General features: G+C 44.7%; 1 protein-coding gene across 1 annotated transcript in view; it reads right to left on the reverse strand.

Annotated features, from left to right (window-relative positions):
• Positions 1-237: 237 nt before the first annotated feature.
• The window catches only part of MYMK (myomaker, myoblast fusion factor), a gene marked incomplete at its 3' end in the record, with an annotated part of 32,080 nt that continues 18,953 nt past the window's right edge, over positions 238-13,364 (reverse strand). The window contains exons 3-5 of the mRNA XM_081334103.1: positions 10,654-10,802; positions 7,090-7,206; positions 238-384 (exon numbers count right to left, since the gene is read on the reverse strand). Coding sequence (XP_081190229.1) covers positions 238-384; positions 7,090-7,206; positions 10,654-10,802 — 413 coding nt within the window. The remainder of the gene's footprint in view (positions 385-7,089; positions 7,207-10,653; positions 10,803-13,364) is intronic.

A 13,364-nucleotide genomic window follows, 5' to 3' on the forward strand; every position in this document is an offset into this window, starting at 1 on the left:
TTTTCCTTTAATAGAATTATATGCAACTGGTACTTGAGAAGCCAACCTGAGGCCGTATCATTAGAATCATTTAACAACAAAGCAGATCTGCATAATATTTGAGTCAAGCCTAGCAAGCTGCCAGAATTGGATAGGCTTCAAAATTCGGACCTACCAAATAGTGCCCATGGTGCTGCTTTTAGCTGCATCTCAGGCATGGAAAGGGTGCCTTGAACCTTCACTCCAAGGGCTGAGTCCTCATACACAGCAGCAGAGAGTTGAGCAATCCAATTTTGCAGGGGATCCCCCATTGCCCGCTTTCTTGTTCACTTTGGGGAGGAGGAGGACAAAAGACATGGCCAGAGCACAGTGGTAGAAGCTATGCACGTAGGTGTAATCCCAGTCCTAGGAAAAGGCAGAATTGGTCACATCAGCATCAAGAAAGCCACATATAGATGCTGCATATTTTTCTCTCTGTATTCTGGATCTCTACTGCATTTGTGGAACAAAAGAAAAAAGTTTGAAAGGTATTTTTAAAAGAGAGAGAGGGGTGGAACATCCTTAGGCTAATGATGTGGGTCCTAGACAAGACAAGATTTAAGCCCAGAGATCAGTGATTTCTTTGCACATATGACATCATTCTACACCATGGGTTGGCAACCTTAAAGACTCAGAGAGCCATTTGGACCCATTTCCCAGAGAAAATAAAAAAACCAGGAGCCCCAAAACCCTGCTGCTAAACTCCCCTTCCGCATGGAGTGCCCCACCACCACTGCTTCCATCACTGGAGTGCTCCACCACTGCTGCTGCTTCCCCTCTACACAAAGTGCCCGCCTTCAACATTACTTCCCCCCACCCCCCAACAGAGCCCTCCACCACTGCTGCTGCTTCCCCTCTGCATGAAGCGCCTGCCACCAGCCACTGCTTTCCTACACCCCCCCCCCGATGGAGTGCTCCACTGTTGCTGCTGCTTCCCCCCCCCACAAAGCATCTCACTTCCACTGCTTCCATCCCCCCCCCCGATGGAGCACTCCACTGCTGCTGCTTCCCCTCCCTACGAAGAGGGGCTGCAAGCCGCTGCAAGCCACTGCTTCCCCCCAACCCCCCCAACGGAGTGTTCCACTGCTGCTGCTGCTTCCCCCCCTGCATGAAGAGTCCTGCTGCCACTGCTTCCCCCACTTTCCCGATGAATCACTCCACCACCACCGCTTCACTGCTGCTTCCCCCAGCCCTGGCGTATCCCAGGTGTGGTCCAGCAGCAAAGCTTGTCCTCAACACTCAAGCAGCCACCAGGGGCTTGGGTGCCTCTGCTCCATCTGAGTTGAAGAAATCAGAGTTGCAGCAGCAGGATTGCTCTCAATAAGTTGGATGCACATGAGCGAGCTCTTATTGTTTGAGAGCAATCCCACTGCTGATGGTGGCTGGCAGGCTGGGGTGGGGGAAATCATGGCCGCTCAGGGGGCCTCTGCCAAGCCTCATGGCAGCGGCATTAGCAGCCCCCCCCAACCTGGCCGATTTTCCTGGCTCTGTAAAAGTTACTTGGCAAAAATCCTGCACACCTGCGCCCCCAATCGGACCCATATGGCACCTTCTTTCCAGCTCCACCATGGTCCTCCATCACTTCCTCTGACTCCATGTGCAGTCCCATAAGCAAAAGAAGTTTGTGGGCAGTCCCACAAAAAAAAGAAGTGGGACTAAAAACGTTCAACCAATCAATTCCAACTTCACAAGATCTTTTTTTTTCCACGAGAAATTGATCGATTGAACTTTTTTAGTCCCACTTCTCTTGTTTGTGAGACTGCACATGGCGGCGGAGGACTGAAAGCTGCAGTAGAGGGATGAAAGAGCTGCATGCAGCTCTGGAGTCACAGGTTGCAGACCCCTGGACTAGAAAACTTCCAACGTCCCTTCCAACTCTGTTATTCTGTTAAGGAGTCACTTTCAGAGAAGTACATCCCTAAAAGTCTCAGATTAAGCATATTGTTCTGTACCAGCCTGCTACCGGCCCTGCAGAAAAGGCAGGGACAACCCCTTTACAAACGGCAAGAGGCTGGAATTATGCCTGCCAAATTTATTCACATAAAACAGAGCAAGACAAGACACCAACCATAAAACACGAGCTAAGAAGCAGGAACAATCCAAGCGGTTGCCTTCAGCAAACCAGCCCTCCCACACATTCCCCTTAAATACAGTTCAGGGCGTGGCCTCTCTGTGCCTCCTTCCGAGGTGCCCCATTGCCTTCCTCTGTTTACTCCTGACTGACTGCCTCCTGCATCAGGCGTCCTTGAACAGGGCCAGCTGTGGGTTATCTTCATCCACGCTGTCAGGCTCACACAGCTGGGTCTGCATCGTGACCAGATGAGAGGGGCCTTGCTGGGGGCTCTCATCAAGCTGTCCTCAGCAACCTCTTCAACACCCCCCTCCTCCTCCTCTGAGTCGTCCGACCCAACTGCCGAACCCACAGGCTGACCCTGAATCACAACACATATCTCATTGTTGTCTCCAACAATCCTCTTGTTTATATCAACCCATCTTTTGCTAAAAGATCTGAGCAGTCTTTTCATCAGAAACTCTGTGAGGCATTTTGGGGCCAGGGACAGATCCATTATTCTACTAGTCATCCTGAGCACAGAGCTCCCAAATCACTAACATCTTATCTGGAATGCCTTGAGTGCCCCTGCATGGATCTCTGCTCTTCATACTTCAATATTTGTAACTTTGGCTCAAGCCAAAAATTGCCAAGGGAATCATATGAAGATTAATATTCTTGAGCTGTGTGGTTTCTGATGGCAAATTGAATATTTCCTGCTTTTTCCCATGAATCATTTTGCCTTCAGAGATTCAACTGCCTTGAACACCATGAAAACCTTCCCTGCTTCCTCTTATTAAAGTGCCCCTGAATCCAAAACCCGATTCTGTTGGTAGTAAGATTTGAGCTGCCAGGTCCTTTTTTGTGTGTGCCCAGAGACTAGCAATTGTGCTGACCAAACAGGGTTGCATGCTTAGTTAGGGTGCCAAACTGAATACAGTTACTTCACCATATTTAAGTCTATTTTAAGTCAATTTTTGTGATAGGAAGTTGGGCAAAATGTCAACTAACAATGGCATGAGTCTTATTAAGTCACTTTCACATTAATGCCTATAAATGCCTTAAATGTTAAATGTGTTTTATTGGTTTATTTCTTTTCTATTTAGACCTTCGCCTTTACTCTCATAGTCTTCTGTTTCTCTCGAATGCTCAAGTATTCCCAATTCATGAAGTAGTCCAACCAGCACCACGTTTTGTTCTTCAGGAGGTCATTGAGAAATGTATGCATATATGTATGCATGTATGCATACGAAAACATATAATCATAGGATCATAGGGCTGGAAGGGGCCGTGGAGGTCTTAAAGCAGATAAATATGCAATTAATATTCTTATATTAATTGCATACGAAAACATATAATCATAGGATCATAGGGCTGGAAGGGGCCGTGGAGGTCTTAAAGCAGATAAATATGCAATTAATATTCTTATATTAATTGCATATTTATCTGCTTTAAGACCTCCACGGCCCCTTCCAGCCCTATGATCCTATGATTATATGTTTTCGTGACAAACAGCTCTGCCTGTGTTGCATATAACATCTGGGCTTAGGTTTTGGCCTTGAAAAATTTAAGGATCACAGCTACAAATTCCCATCCCTTAGTTATTGTTTCTAAGACTTCATGATAGCCATTAAGGATTTTCACCCACAATCCATTTTTAGTATTTTGGCTTCCAAATATCATAAATTTGGACTATGGAGAATTTATGGCACTTTAGGCACCTCCTTTGACATTTCAGCTCCTGAACAGAAGCTCAGGAAGCGATGATCACCTAAAACAGTGGTTCTCAACCTGTGGTCTGTGGACCCCTGGGGGGCCACAATGTCATCACAGTGTATCCATGAAAGTTTGAAGAAATGTTATGATTTAAATCCTGAGTTAAGTCTGGGGGGTCTGTGGGCATGGCCAGTGGCCACAAAAGGTATTTAAAGGAGGTCTGTGGTGAAGACAAGGTTGAAAACCACTTACCTAAAAGGAAGTTGAAGACTTGGCCAAAGTGCCATCAAAGGAATTTCCTCAAGCTCTCAAGCTTGGCCAGACCAAAATGGAGGCATCTGATAATGGCCTAGTTGTGACAAAGGACCAGTGATAATGTCCCTGATTCATACTGCTAAGCTTGTAAGCCGCCCTGAGTCTTCGGAGAAGGGCGGGATATAAATGGAATTAAAATAAAATAAAAAAATAAAAATCATGTAACAAGTACCTCAGCACAAAAGCCAGATGCAGGATGGGACCACCTAGATACTCCTGGACCTGATGTATTATGCGAGGGGAATCAACCAGTAGCAGCTGGAGCAATTTGGCCAAGGAAGCCTTTGTGCCTCAGAGACACCTGTGGAGCAAGAGCAATGATGCCTGGAACTCAACACCTGACTACCTATTGAGTGGTGCCTGAGAAAACTCTTAAAGGTAAAGGTTCCCCCGCACATGTGTGCTAGTCGTTTCCGACTCTAGGGGCCGGTGCTCATCTCCGTTTCAAAGCTGAAGAGCCAGCGCTTGTCCGAGGATGTCTCTGTGGTCATGTGGCCAGCATGACTAGACGCCAAAGGCGCATGGAGCGCTGTTACCTTCCCACTGTAGTGGTCCCTATTTTTCTACTTGCATTTTTACGTGCTTTCGAACTGCTAGGTTGGCAGAAGCTGGGACGAGTAACAGGTGCTCACTCTGTTACGCGGCACTCGTGTAACTCTTAGGGGTTCCCAAATGACCCTAAACCTTCCTCCACCACTATGGGTCGAGAAACAATGCCAGAACCCTATCCCAGAATCTCTTGAGAAAGAAACTGCCCACTGGGAGTCTTGATAATGCCTCTCCTCTGTGATTTGGAGGGCTTGGCATTCAGCAGCAGGACCAATGGACCAAACTGGCTTCCAGAGGGACTTTGAGATTATTCTGGAAAACTTGCTACTCAGCAGAGGCTTAGGATCAGATCCTGCCTAAGTGGCTTCTCTATGCCCATGTCCCTAAGATTTCCCATGGTCTAAGACAGAATGGAGGGAACTTAAATGAGCTAACAGACACCTAGAGTGCCCCTGGTGGAAGATAGAAGTGAAGACACGAGCTTAAGCTACTATTAGAGCTACTACTATCAAGGGCAGCAAAATGCAATTATTTCTTCACGTGTCTTGTGTCCACTTGTGGTCACCCAGCCGCCCTGTGTTGGGTGATGTAGCCCCCCCTTGGAGGGAGCAATATTGAAATTCACTTAAAGGGGCTCTGTGAGTTATAGGCTGCACAGCTGGCAGACAAAATTGCTTGCATTTGCTATTTGTTGAACTCCAGCTTTAAAGCAGAATTGAGGGAGGTGGGAAGGGGGCTACATCTTGCAAGATGACCTGGGAAGAGTTTGAGCCTGCAAAACCTGAGGAAGTAGGCAGGACCCTCTCAGTGTGACCATCTGTGTTGTTTCCATGCCCCCCCATGTGGGAGGGGGCTGGGTGATAGTTAACTCCTCCTTGTAAGAAGGAGGGGGTCTCTTCTCTAAAGCAAAGAGTTAAGGCTGTATGGTCCTGGGGGACTTCAGTTAAGGTTCAGGCCAAGGTTTGGACTAAGACAGCATTGATCATGCTCATGGATGACCTCTGGCTCTTACATCCTGCCTCTTGCTGACTTCTCAGTGGTATCTGATACTATGGATCATGGTGTCCTTCTGGACTGACTCTGGGAGCTGGGGCTGGGTGGCCCTGCATGCTGCTGGTCTTCCCCTTTCCTCTAGGTTCGGTTCCAGTTGGAGTTGATGAAGGGGTTGTGTAAAGATTCAGCCTGAGGCTGCTTCTTAACATTCCTGGATGGGAGGCCTTGCTCCCTGTCCCCAGGCCCTTCTCAGCTCTTATTTCAACACACTCCACATGGGCTGCCCTTGAAGAGCATTCAGAAACTTCAGCTGCAAGGTAATAAATGGACACCCAGCACATGCAACACCATCATTTGAGCTACATTGAGCTATCTTTCCAGGTGCAATTCAAGGTGCTGGTTATCACCTTTAAAGCCCTACCTGGCTTGGGACTGTGTTACCTGGGGATTCGATCCAGCAGATTGGCCATGGTGCAGATCTCATCAGCCAAAGAGTACCAACTAGTGGGAACTAGAAGACACATTTTCTCTGCTGCAGCCCCTGCTCTGTGCAATATACTCCCTTCAGAGATAAGAATGGACCCAATCATGTTGACCTTTGGCAAGGCTTCAAAAACTTGATTGTGTATCCAGGCATGAATGGGTACCCAGAATGAATTAAGAGCCCCATTCCTTGACTTTACTGTTAATTGGTTAAAAGAGCCTTGGTGGAGCAGTGGGCTAATGCCTCCTTAAGTAACACCAGCTGCCTGCAATTAGTGCAGGTTCGCGTCCCACCAGGCTCAAGGTTGACTCAGCCTTCCATCCTTCCGAGGTAGGTAAAATGAGGACCCAGATTGTTGGGGGCAATAAGCTGACTTTGTAATAATGCCGCTTGGGGGGCAGCCGAAAGCCCTAATAAGCAAGCATATACATAGAATGAAGGCTATTGCTAAGCACATTGATTTGTGCTTTAAATTGTAAGCTGCCCTGAGTCTTCGGAGAAGGGTGGGATATAAATGGGATTTTTTTAAAAAAACTATGTCGGCTGCTGTATTATTTGGTCTGAACAGGCTCTTTGTGGTCCATGGAGCTCCTCCCTCTCTGTCTGGGGCAGCTCCACTCACACCAATAGAAAGCATTTCTGTTAGGTGGGGATCATAGGACTCCACTGAGCCCTCTGAGTGGGCAGCCATGTAAACAAAATGAACTCAATAATAATTTTTTTTTAATTTTGCATTTCCCAAACCAGCACATCCAGATTCAAAAAGCGCTTCCTTAGGCTGGCAATCAATTGTGAACCTGAAGCATCCTTCAGTTAGACCAGAAGCTCAGGCACCCTGTTCAACGTCTGGTTGCCAAAATCCATATGCAGAAAACATTTAACTCTTTGCTTCACCTACAACTGTCTCCTGGTTGTGCTTGCTCTGAGTGGTTTTTCTCTTTTGCAGTTGATCAGACAAGCTTACCTCAAAAAAAAACCTCAGCATCAAAGCCAGGGCCCCAAAACAGAAGCCGGGCCCAACCTGCTGCGTGTAGACGCTCTTATCTGGATACAGCCCTTTCTTCTCCTTCATCTTTTGCAGCTGGAGAAAGAAGAGAGATTACAAGATTGGAATTTCTCCAATCACTACAGTCAAGTTTAATTTTAAACCCTAGTAATCCAGGAATAATTCCATCACACAGTTATGCTTGTAGTGACTATTTGAATATAGTGTTACACTTGTCTAGTTGAAATAGGTTTCAGTGGGATTGCCAGGTTAAGATCTTTTCTACCTACTAAGAAAGTTCAGTTTCCTTCTGCAACAGGTGATTCATGGGGATCAAACTGGGTTTATTAGTGGTAGGCAAATGAAAAATAATGTGAGGCATATAGTTGATGTGTTAGAGTTTTTGGAAAGGAACAACCTGATCCCTGCGGCGCTAATTTTCTTAGATGCTGAAAAAGCTTTTGATCAATTGAATTGGCAATTTTTGATGAAAGTTTTAGATAAAATGAATTTTGGGGATAAATTTTTGCAACCAATTAGGGCATTATATCAAAAACAAACGGCCCGAATAATAGTTAACAATAGTTTGACTGAAGCATGTAATATTGAGAAGGGCACAAGACAAGGGTGTCCGTTATCACCTTTATTATTTGTTTTAACATTGGAGATATTATTGATAAAAATTCGGAACTCCGGAAAAATTAAGGGTATTCAAATTAGAGATCAGGATTATAGATTGAGGGCGTTCGCAGACGATCTGGTTGTTACAGTGACCCAGCCAGAAAATTCTGTTGTGGACCTGATGGAGATAATAAGGCAATATGGGAGGGTTTCTGGATTTAAAGTTAATGCACAAAAAACTAAAATTCTGGCCAAAAATATGACAGTATCGCAAAAGGCTCTTTTAGAAGGATTAACTGGATTTGAGATTGCTAAAAGGGTCAAATATTTGGGGGTGTTTTTGTCACCCTCTAATACAAAGTTATATAAAAATAACTATGAAAAACTATGGGGTAAAATTCAAAAAGAAATGGAGAGTTGGGAAAAATTGCAATTGTCTTTGTTGGGAAGAATCGCAGCAGTGAAAATGAATGTCCTGCCTAAATTTTTATTCTTATTTCAAATGATACCGGTTCTTAAGAAAGATTCTAATTTGGAAGAATGGCAACGGGGTATCAATAAATTTGTTTGGGCAGGGAAAAGACCACGAGTTAAACTTAAGATTATGCAGGATACTCGTGAAAGAGGTGGTCTTAAAATGCCCAATCTTAAATTATATTATGAAGCTGCTGCGTTAGCAGGGATAAGTGATTGGATTAATTTGACACAAGAGAGATTATTAAATCTTGAGGGCCACGACTTGTTATTTGGCTGGCATGCGTATTTGTTGTATGATAAGAAGGTAGATAATGTGTTTAAAGTGCATATTTTAAGACAGGCATTGTTGAGAGTTTGGAAAAAGTATAGATACAAGTTAGACTGCAAGATACCATTGTGGGCTATTCCAAAACACGCAAAAGAAAACATAAATGTTGGTTTTAAACATGATGTGACTACGTATAAGGAGATTTTAAGCTTGGAAAGAAGTGTATGGTGTTTAAAATCGTATAATTTCTTGCGAGATGAGAAGATTGTTCAAACCTGGTTTCAATATACTCAATTACGGGCCAGGTGGAAAGAAGATCAGAAAACTGGTTTTGCAATGACTGATGAAAATTTGATAAAGCAAATTAGAAATCAGGGTCCAGCACATATCAAACGGATATATCTTGCATTGATAGAAATTGATTCAGAAACAGAACTGGTTAAAGACTGTATGATAAAATGGGCCCAGAACATCCAAGAAGTTATTACAATGGATACGTGGGAAAAGATCTGGGTGAGGAACGTAAAATTTACACAAGCTCAAAACTTAAGAGAGAACTTTTATAAAATGTTTTATAGATGGCATTTAGATCCTAAAAAGCTTGCAAGTATGTATCCGAATTATCAGCCAAAATGCTGGAGGTGTGGTGGTGAAGATGCAACATATTTTCACATATGGTGGACTTGTAAAAAGGTCAAGGCTTTTTGGATAAAAATTTGGTGGAATATGCAGAAGATCTTCAAGCAAAAGATAAAGTTTTGTCCGCAATTTTTTTTGTTGGGTATAATTACAGGTGCTACTGTTGTGGACACTAAGTTGATGTTAAATTTAGTTACAGCAGCAAGACTTTTAATAGGTCAGTATTGGAAGAAGGAGGAGCTGCCGACTATAGAAGAATGGACTTTAAAGGTTTCTGACCTGGCAGAAATGGCAAAGATTTCGGCTTATTTGAAAGATCATTCGCAAGAACGTTATATTATGGAGTGGGAAAAATGGATTGAATATATTCAGAAGAAATATGGGACTAAAAAGTTTCACTTAGCATTTGAATAAGTCTTCCTTTCTTTTTTTCTTTTTTCTTTCTTTTTATACGTAATATTAATATTGCTTGTAGTTATTTTATATGAGCTAGAGAGTGATAGATTTAAGAATTTATTGTTGGTAGCATATGGATGTTTATGATTGTTCTTTGTTTTTATACCCTGTACTTAGCTCTGGGAAGTCGGGGGGGGGGGAGGGGCGAAAGGGGGGGAGGGGTAGGGAGGGATAGGTTGGGGAGGGGGAGGGGGGGATTGTTAAAGATAAAATGTATTTTAAAACTTTTCAATTAAAAAAGAAAGAAAGTTCAGTTTCCATTCAATTTTGCTAGGGTGGGGGTGGGGTCTAATTTATCTCTTAATTTGTGAAGTCCCCAAGTGGGGTAGATGTGCAAGGCCACGCTATTCTTTGCAGGCCTCTCACTGAAACATCCTGGACATCCCATGTTCCCACCTGAAGACATCCAATGAAGGAATTACAGTTCCCAGCTCAAATTGCCCTTTTTGTTATAATGTTTCTTCCATCTCTCTCAACAGAATCTGCTTCCTATCATCTAAATCCATTATTCTTGAAAAGACGCTGATGTTGACCTTCCTCACTATAGCATTCTTTCAGATAGTTGGAGAATATCATCATTTTCCCCCATCAAAGTCTCTTTTCTAGAGGTGAAACATCTTTAGGACTTCAATGTGTCTTCACCATTCCTAGTCCTCTGATTATCATCCTTTTCTTGGTCCCATCAAGATCATTTTGAATTTTATTCTAGTTTCATTTGCGTTTTTCCCCACTAACAATAGGATGTATTTATTTGGCCTTTTCCTTCTATTGTTGATGTGATAATTTTTGCTACTAGTTTGACCAAGATGGAATTTCTCGGAGGAAGCCTCTGGGGCCTGCAAAAGCTACAAATGGTGCCCAGTCATGACACGAAGCCACAATAGGGCACTGTTGTAAGAGAATGGCAATTGGCAGTGATTGGGAGTATCTTGTCCACTATCTGTCAAGCAATAACACTGTCACTAGGAAACTAACCCCTCCCTGAAATTGGGATAATTTTATTCTTAAGTTCTTTTCAGATTTCAGTTGAAGTGACTCTTATATGCCAGCAATTTTTTATTGTGACAAAGCGGTGGCCTTACCCATTTTACTGTTATCACAAGAACTGCTGTGCCAATCGGTCCAGAATAGACACCGTATCCCCATCGGTCATGGTAGATCCTGACAGCTATAGTAAGCACTCCAAACATCACCAAAGTTGATCGTTTGGGTTCATCAAACTCTGCCAAAGCTAATAAAATGACAAGAATTGAAGTACAATCTCATTTAAAATTCCAACTCTTACCAGTACACATTTTTAAAGGTTCCTTGGAACAGCACCTAGTTGACCTGATGTTAAAAAAAAGCAGGATCTGGCATGATGTCATGGTTCCGATGAATGAGACAAATCAAACAAATTGCAGGCATATTATTTATCTAAAAAGTCTTAGTACTGAAACGAAACATCGGCACTCATGGAGGGATGCCAGAATCTGAAATCTCCTCCCCCCAAACCCATCATAACACACACACAATCCATCATAACACACACACACAATAAGGGCGGCCTTATCTACACGTCATAAATCACATTATCCAATTAGTTTTACATATGAGGTTTCACTTCCCATTCTGTACACGGGCTTTTGCAATCTTATCACAACTTCCAGGTGATTCCTCCCCCCCAAATGAAGCAATTAAAATAACAGGCTGTCTCTTATATTGTCAGTGCAAAAATGTGGAGCCAGTTGTAGAAAGGGAGGTCAAAGGGAAAAACCATTATGTGCTGTTCTTTGGGGCACAGACCTGCAGGTTGGGTAGACATATTCTCACTCCCAAACCCTATATGGTATAGAGCTGAGTAAGCAACCACACTTTTGGTGGTGTGCATCTGGCACACCACCAAAATTACCCAACCCATAGTTCCAAAAAGAAAGAGACACCTGGCCTATAAGTCTGCATCCTGAGAGTGCAGAGCACAACTATCATTATGAAACAAAGACATCTCTATGGTTTCACCCCCAGAATCCTCCCAAGTACCAATATATTTACTCACAAGAAGAGGGATTGTACAGGAGAAAGACCTTGGGAGGCGGGGCCAAAAAATGGCTGGATAAGAGACTGCAAAGCCTGCAATTGGACAGTGGGTGGGACAAGAGGCCCAGAAGAAAAGAGCTTCCCGGGTTCCTTGGACTGGAAAGGAGACAGTGGGTGCAATGTCGCGTGGTTGCACAGAGAGACAGACACTTGAGCTGGGTAGTATTTCTTTATTGAGTCAGAAATGAAGCTGGAGCAAAGGGGTTACCTGGCATCTCTTTATACCTGCCCAGGTGAATGGCGACCAATAGATTTAAACCTGGGCTTCCCGCCAGTGCAGGTGGCCAATGGATTTAAACCCTGGCTTCCCGCCAGAGCTGACCATGCCCTGGGGCTGTCAACGACTCGCTCTATTCAGGCTTTCCCGCCAAAAGTGGTTATAGCCTGGAGCTGTCCAGCCCCCTGCTGTGCTGACATTTTCGTGTATGCTTTAAGAGCATACACTACACCCCTTCCCCCATACTGAGGAATTACCCTCTGTCATTCTGTCTCCATAACTATATACACTTATTTACACTATACACAAAATTTACATACACAAAAATTTACAATTGTTATTCCTTGGTTGCTTCTCCACCCCCCTAAGAACGCACATAGTCCGCGAGATAGCTTGGATCCTTGTGCGGCCTGCTTGATCTTCTTGGGACTGGTTCTCCTAGTGGTGTGGTGCTGTGACTAGACTCTCTTCTTTGTTGTGATTGTTGTGGTGGATTGTGGTGTGTGTGTGTGTGTGTTGTGGTGCCCGGTTTTTGTGTTCTGCTGGGTTCCAGTGGCTGCCTGGCTTCGCTGACAGTCTCCTGTCTGGGGTGGGGTTGCCAGTGTGCCCCTCTGCTAGCCCTCCTGGGTGTTTGTGTTTGTGTTGGCTCTTCCTCCTCAGTCCTCAGTGTGTCCTCAACAACCCTTCCAGGAGCCCTTTTCCTCAGCTGGTCCAGGTGCCTCTTCCAAAGGAGTCCCCCCTCCACCCTCACTTTGTAGGAAAGGGGTCCTGTTTGCTCTAGTATCTCCCCTGGCACCCATGGGTGACCTGAGCTATAGTTCCTGGCCCAGATTGGGTCCCCCGTGTTGAAACTTGTTTTGATGTTGGGGGTCCCGGCGTCTGCTGCTACCCTGTCTGGGTGAAGCCTGTCCAGTGTTGTTATGAGGCGTCTGCCCCATCTGAGTTCCGCTGGGCTTTTGCCTGTGGCAGTGCAGGGTGTTGCATGTTGGTGTAGGAGGAATGTGGCCAGTCTTTGCTTCCAATTTCCCTGTACTATGCGCTTGAGGGCATCCTTTGTTGTCCGCACGAATCGTTCTGCCAACCCATTACTGGCAGGGTGGAAGGGAGCTGAGGTGGCATGCCTAATCCCCAAGGTCCTCAGGAACACCTGGAAATCCAAGGAGGTAAATTGTGTTCCATTATCTGAAACGATCACATCAGGCAGACCATGTGTAGCAAACATCCCCCTCAATGCTTGAATGGTTCCTGCTGAGGTCATGTTGCCCACAGGCACCACCTCCAGCCATTTAGAATGGCTGTCTACTGCTACCAGAAATGTGTGTCCTTGGAATGGGCCTGCATAGTCTATGTGCACCCTGGACCATGGTGAGTGTGTTTCCTCCCACTTGTGAACTGGTGCATGTTTGCTGTTCTGGCCGTGACCTCTGGCATATGTAATACCCCGCTACTAGCTCTTCTATCTCCTTGTCCAACCCTGGCCACCACAGGTAGCTCCTTGCC

The sequence above is a fragment of the Vipera berus genome (genome assembly GCF_964194415.1).
Source record: "Vipera berus genome assembly, chromosome: 8".
Classification (NCBI taxonomy): domain Eukaryota; kingdom Metazoa; phylum Chordata; class Lepidosauria; order Squamata; family Viperidae; genus Vipera; species Vipera berus.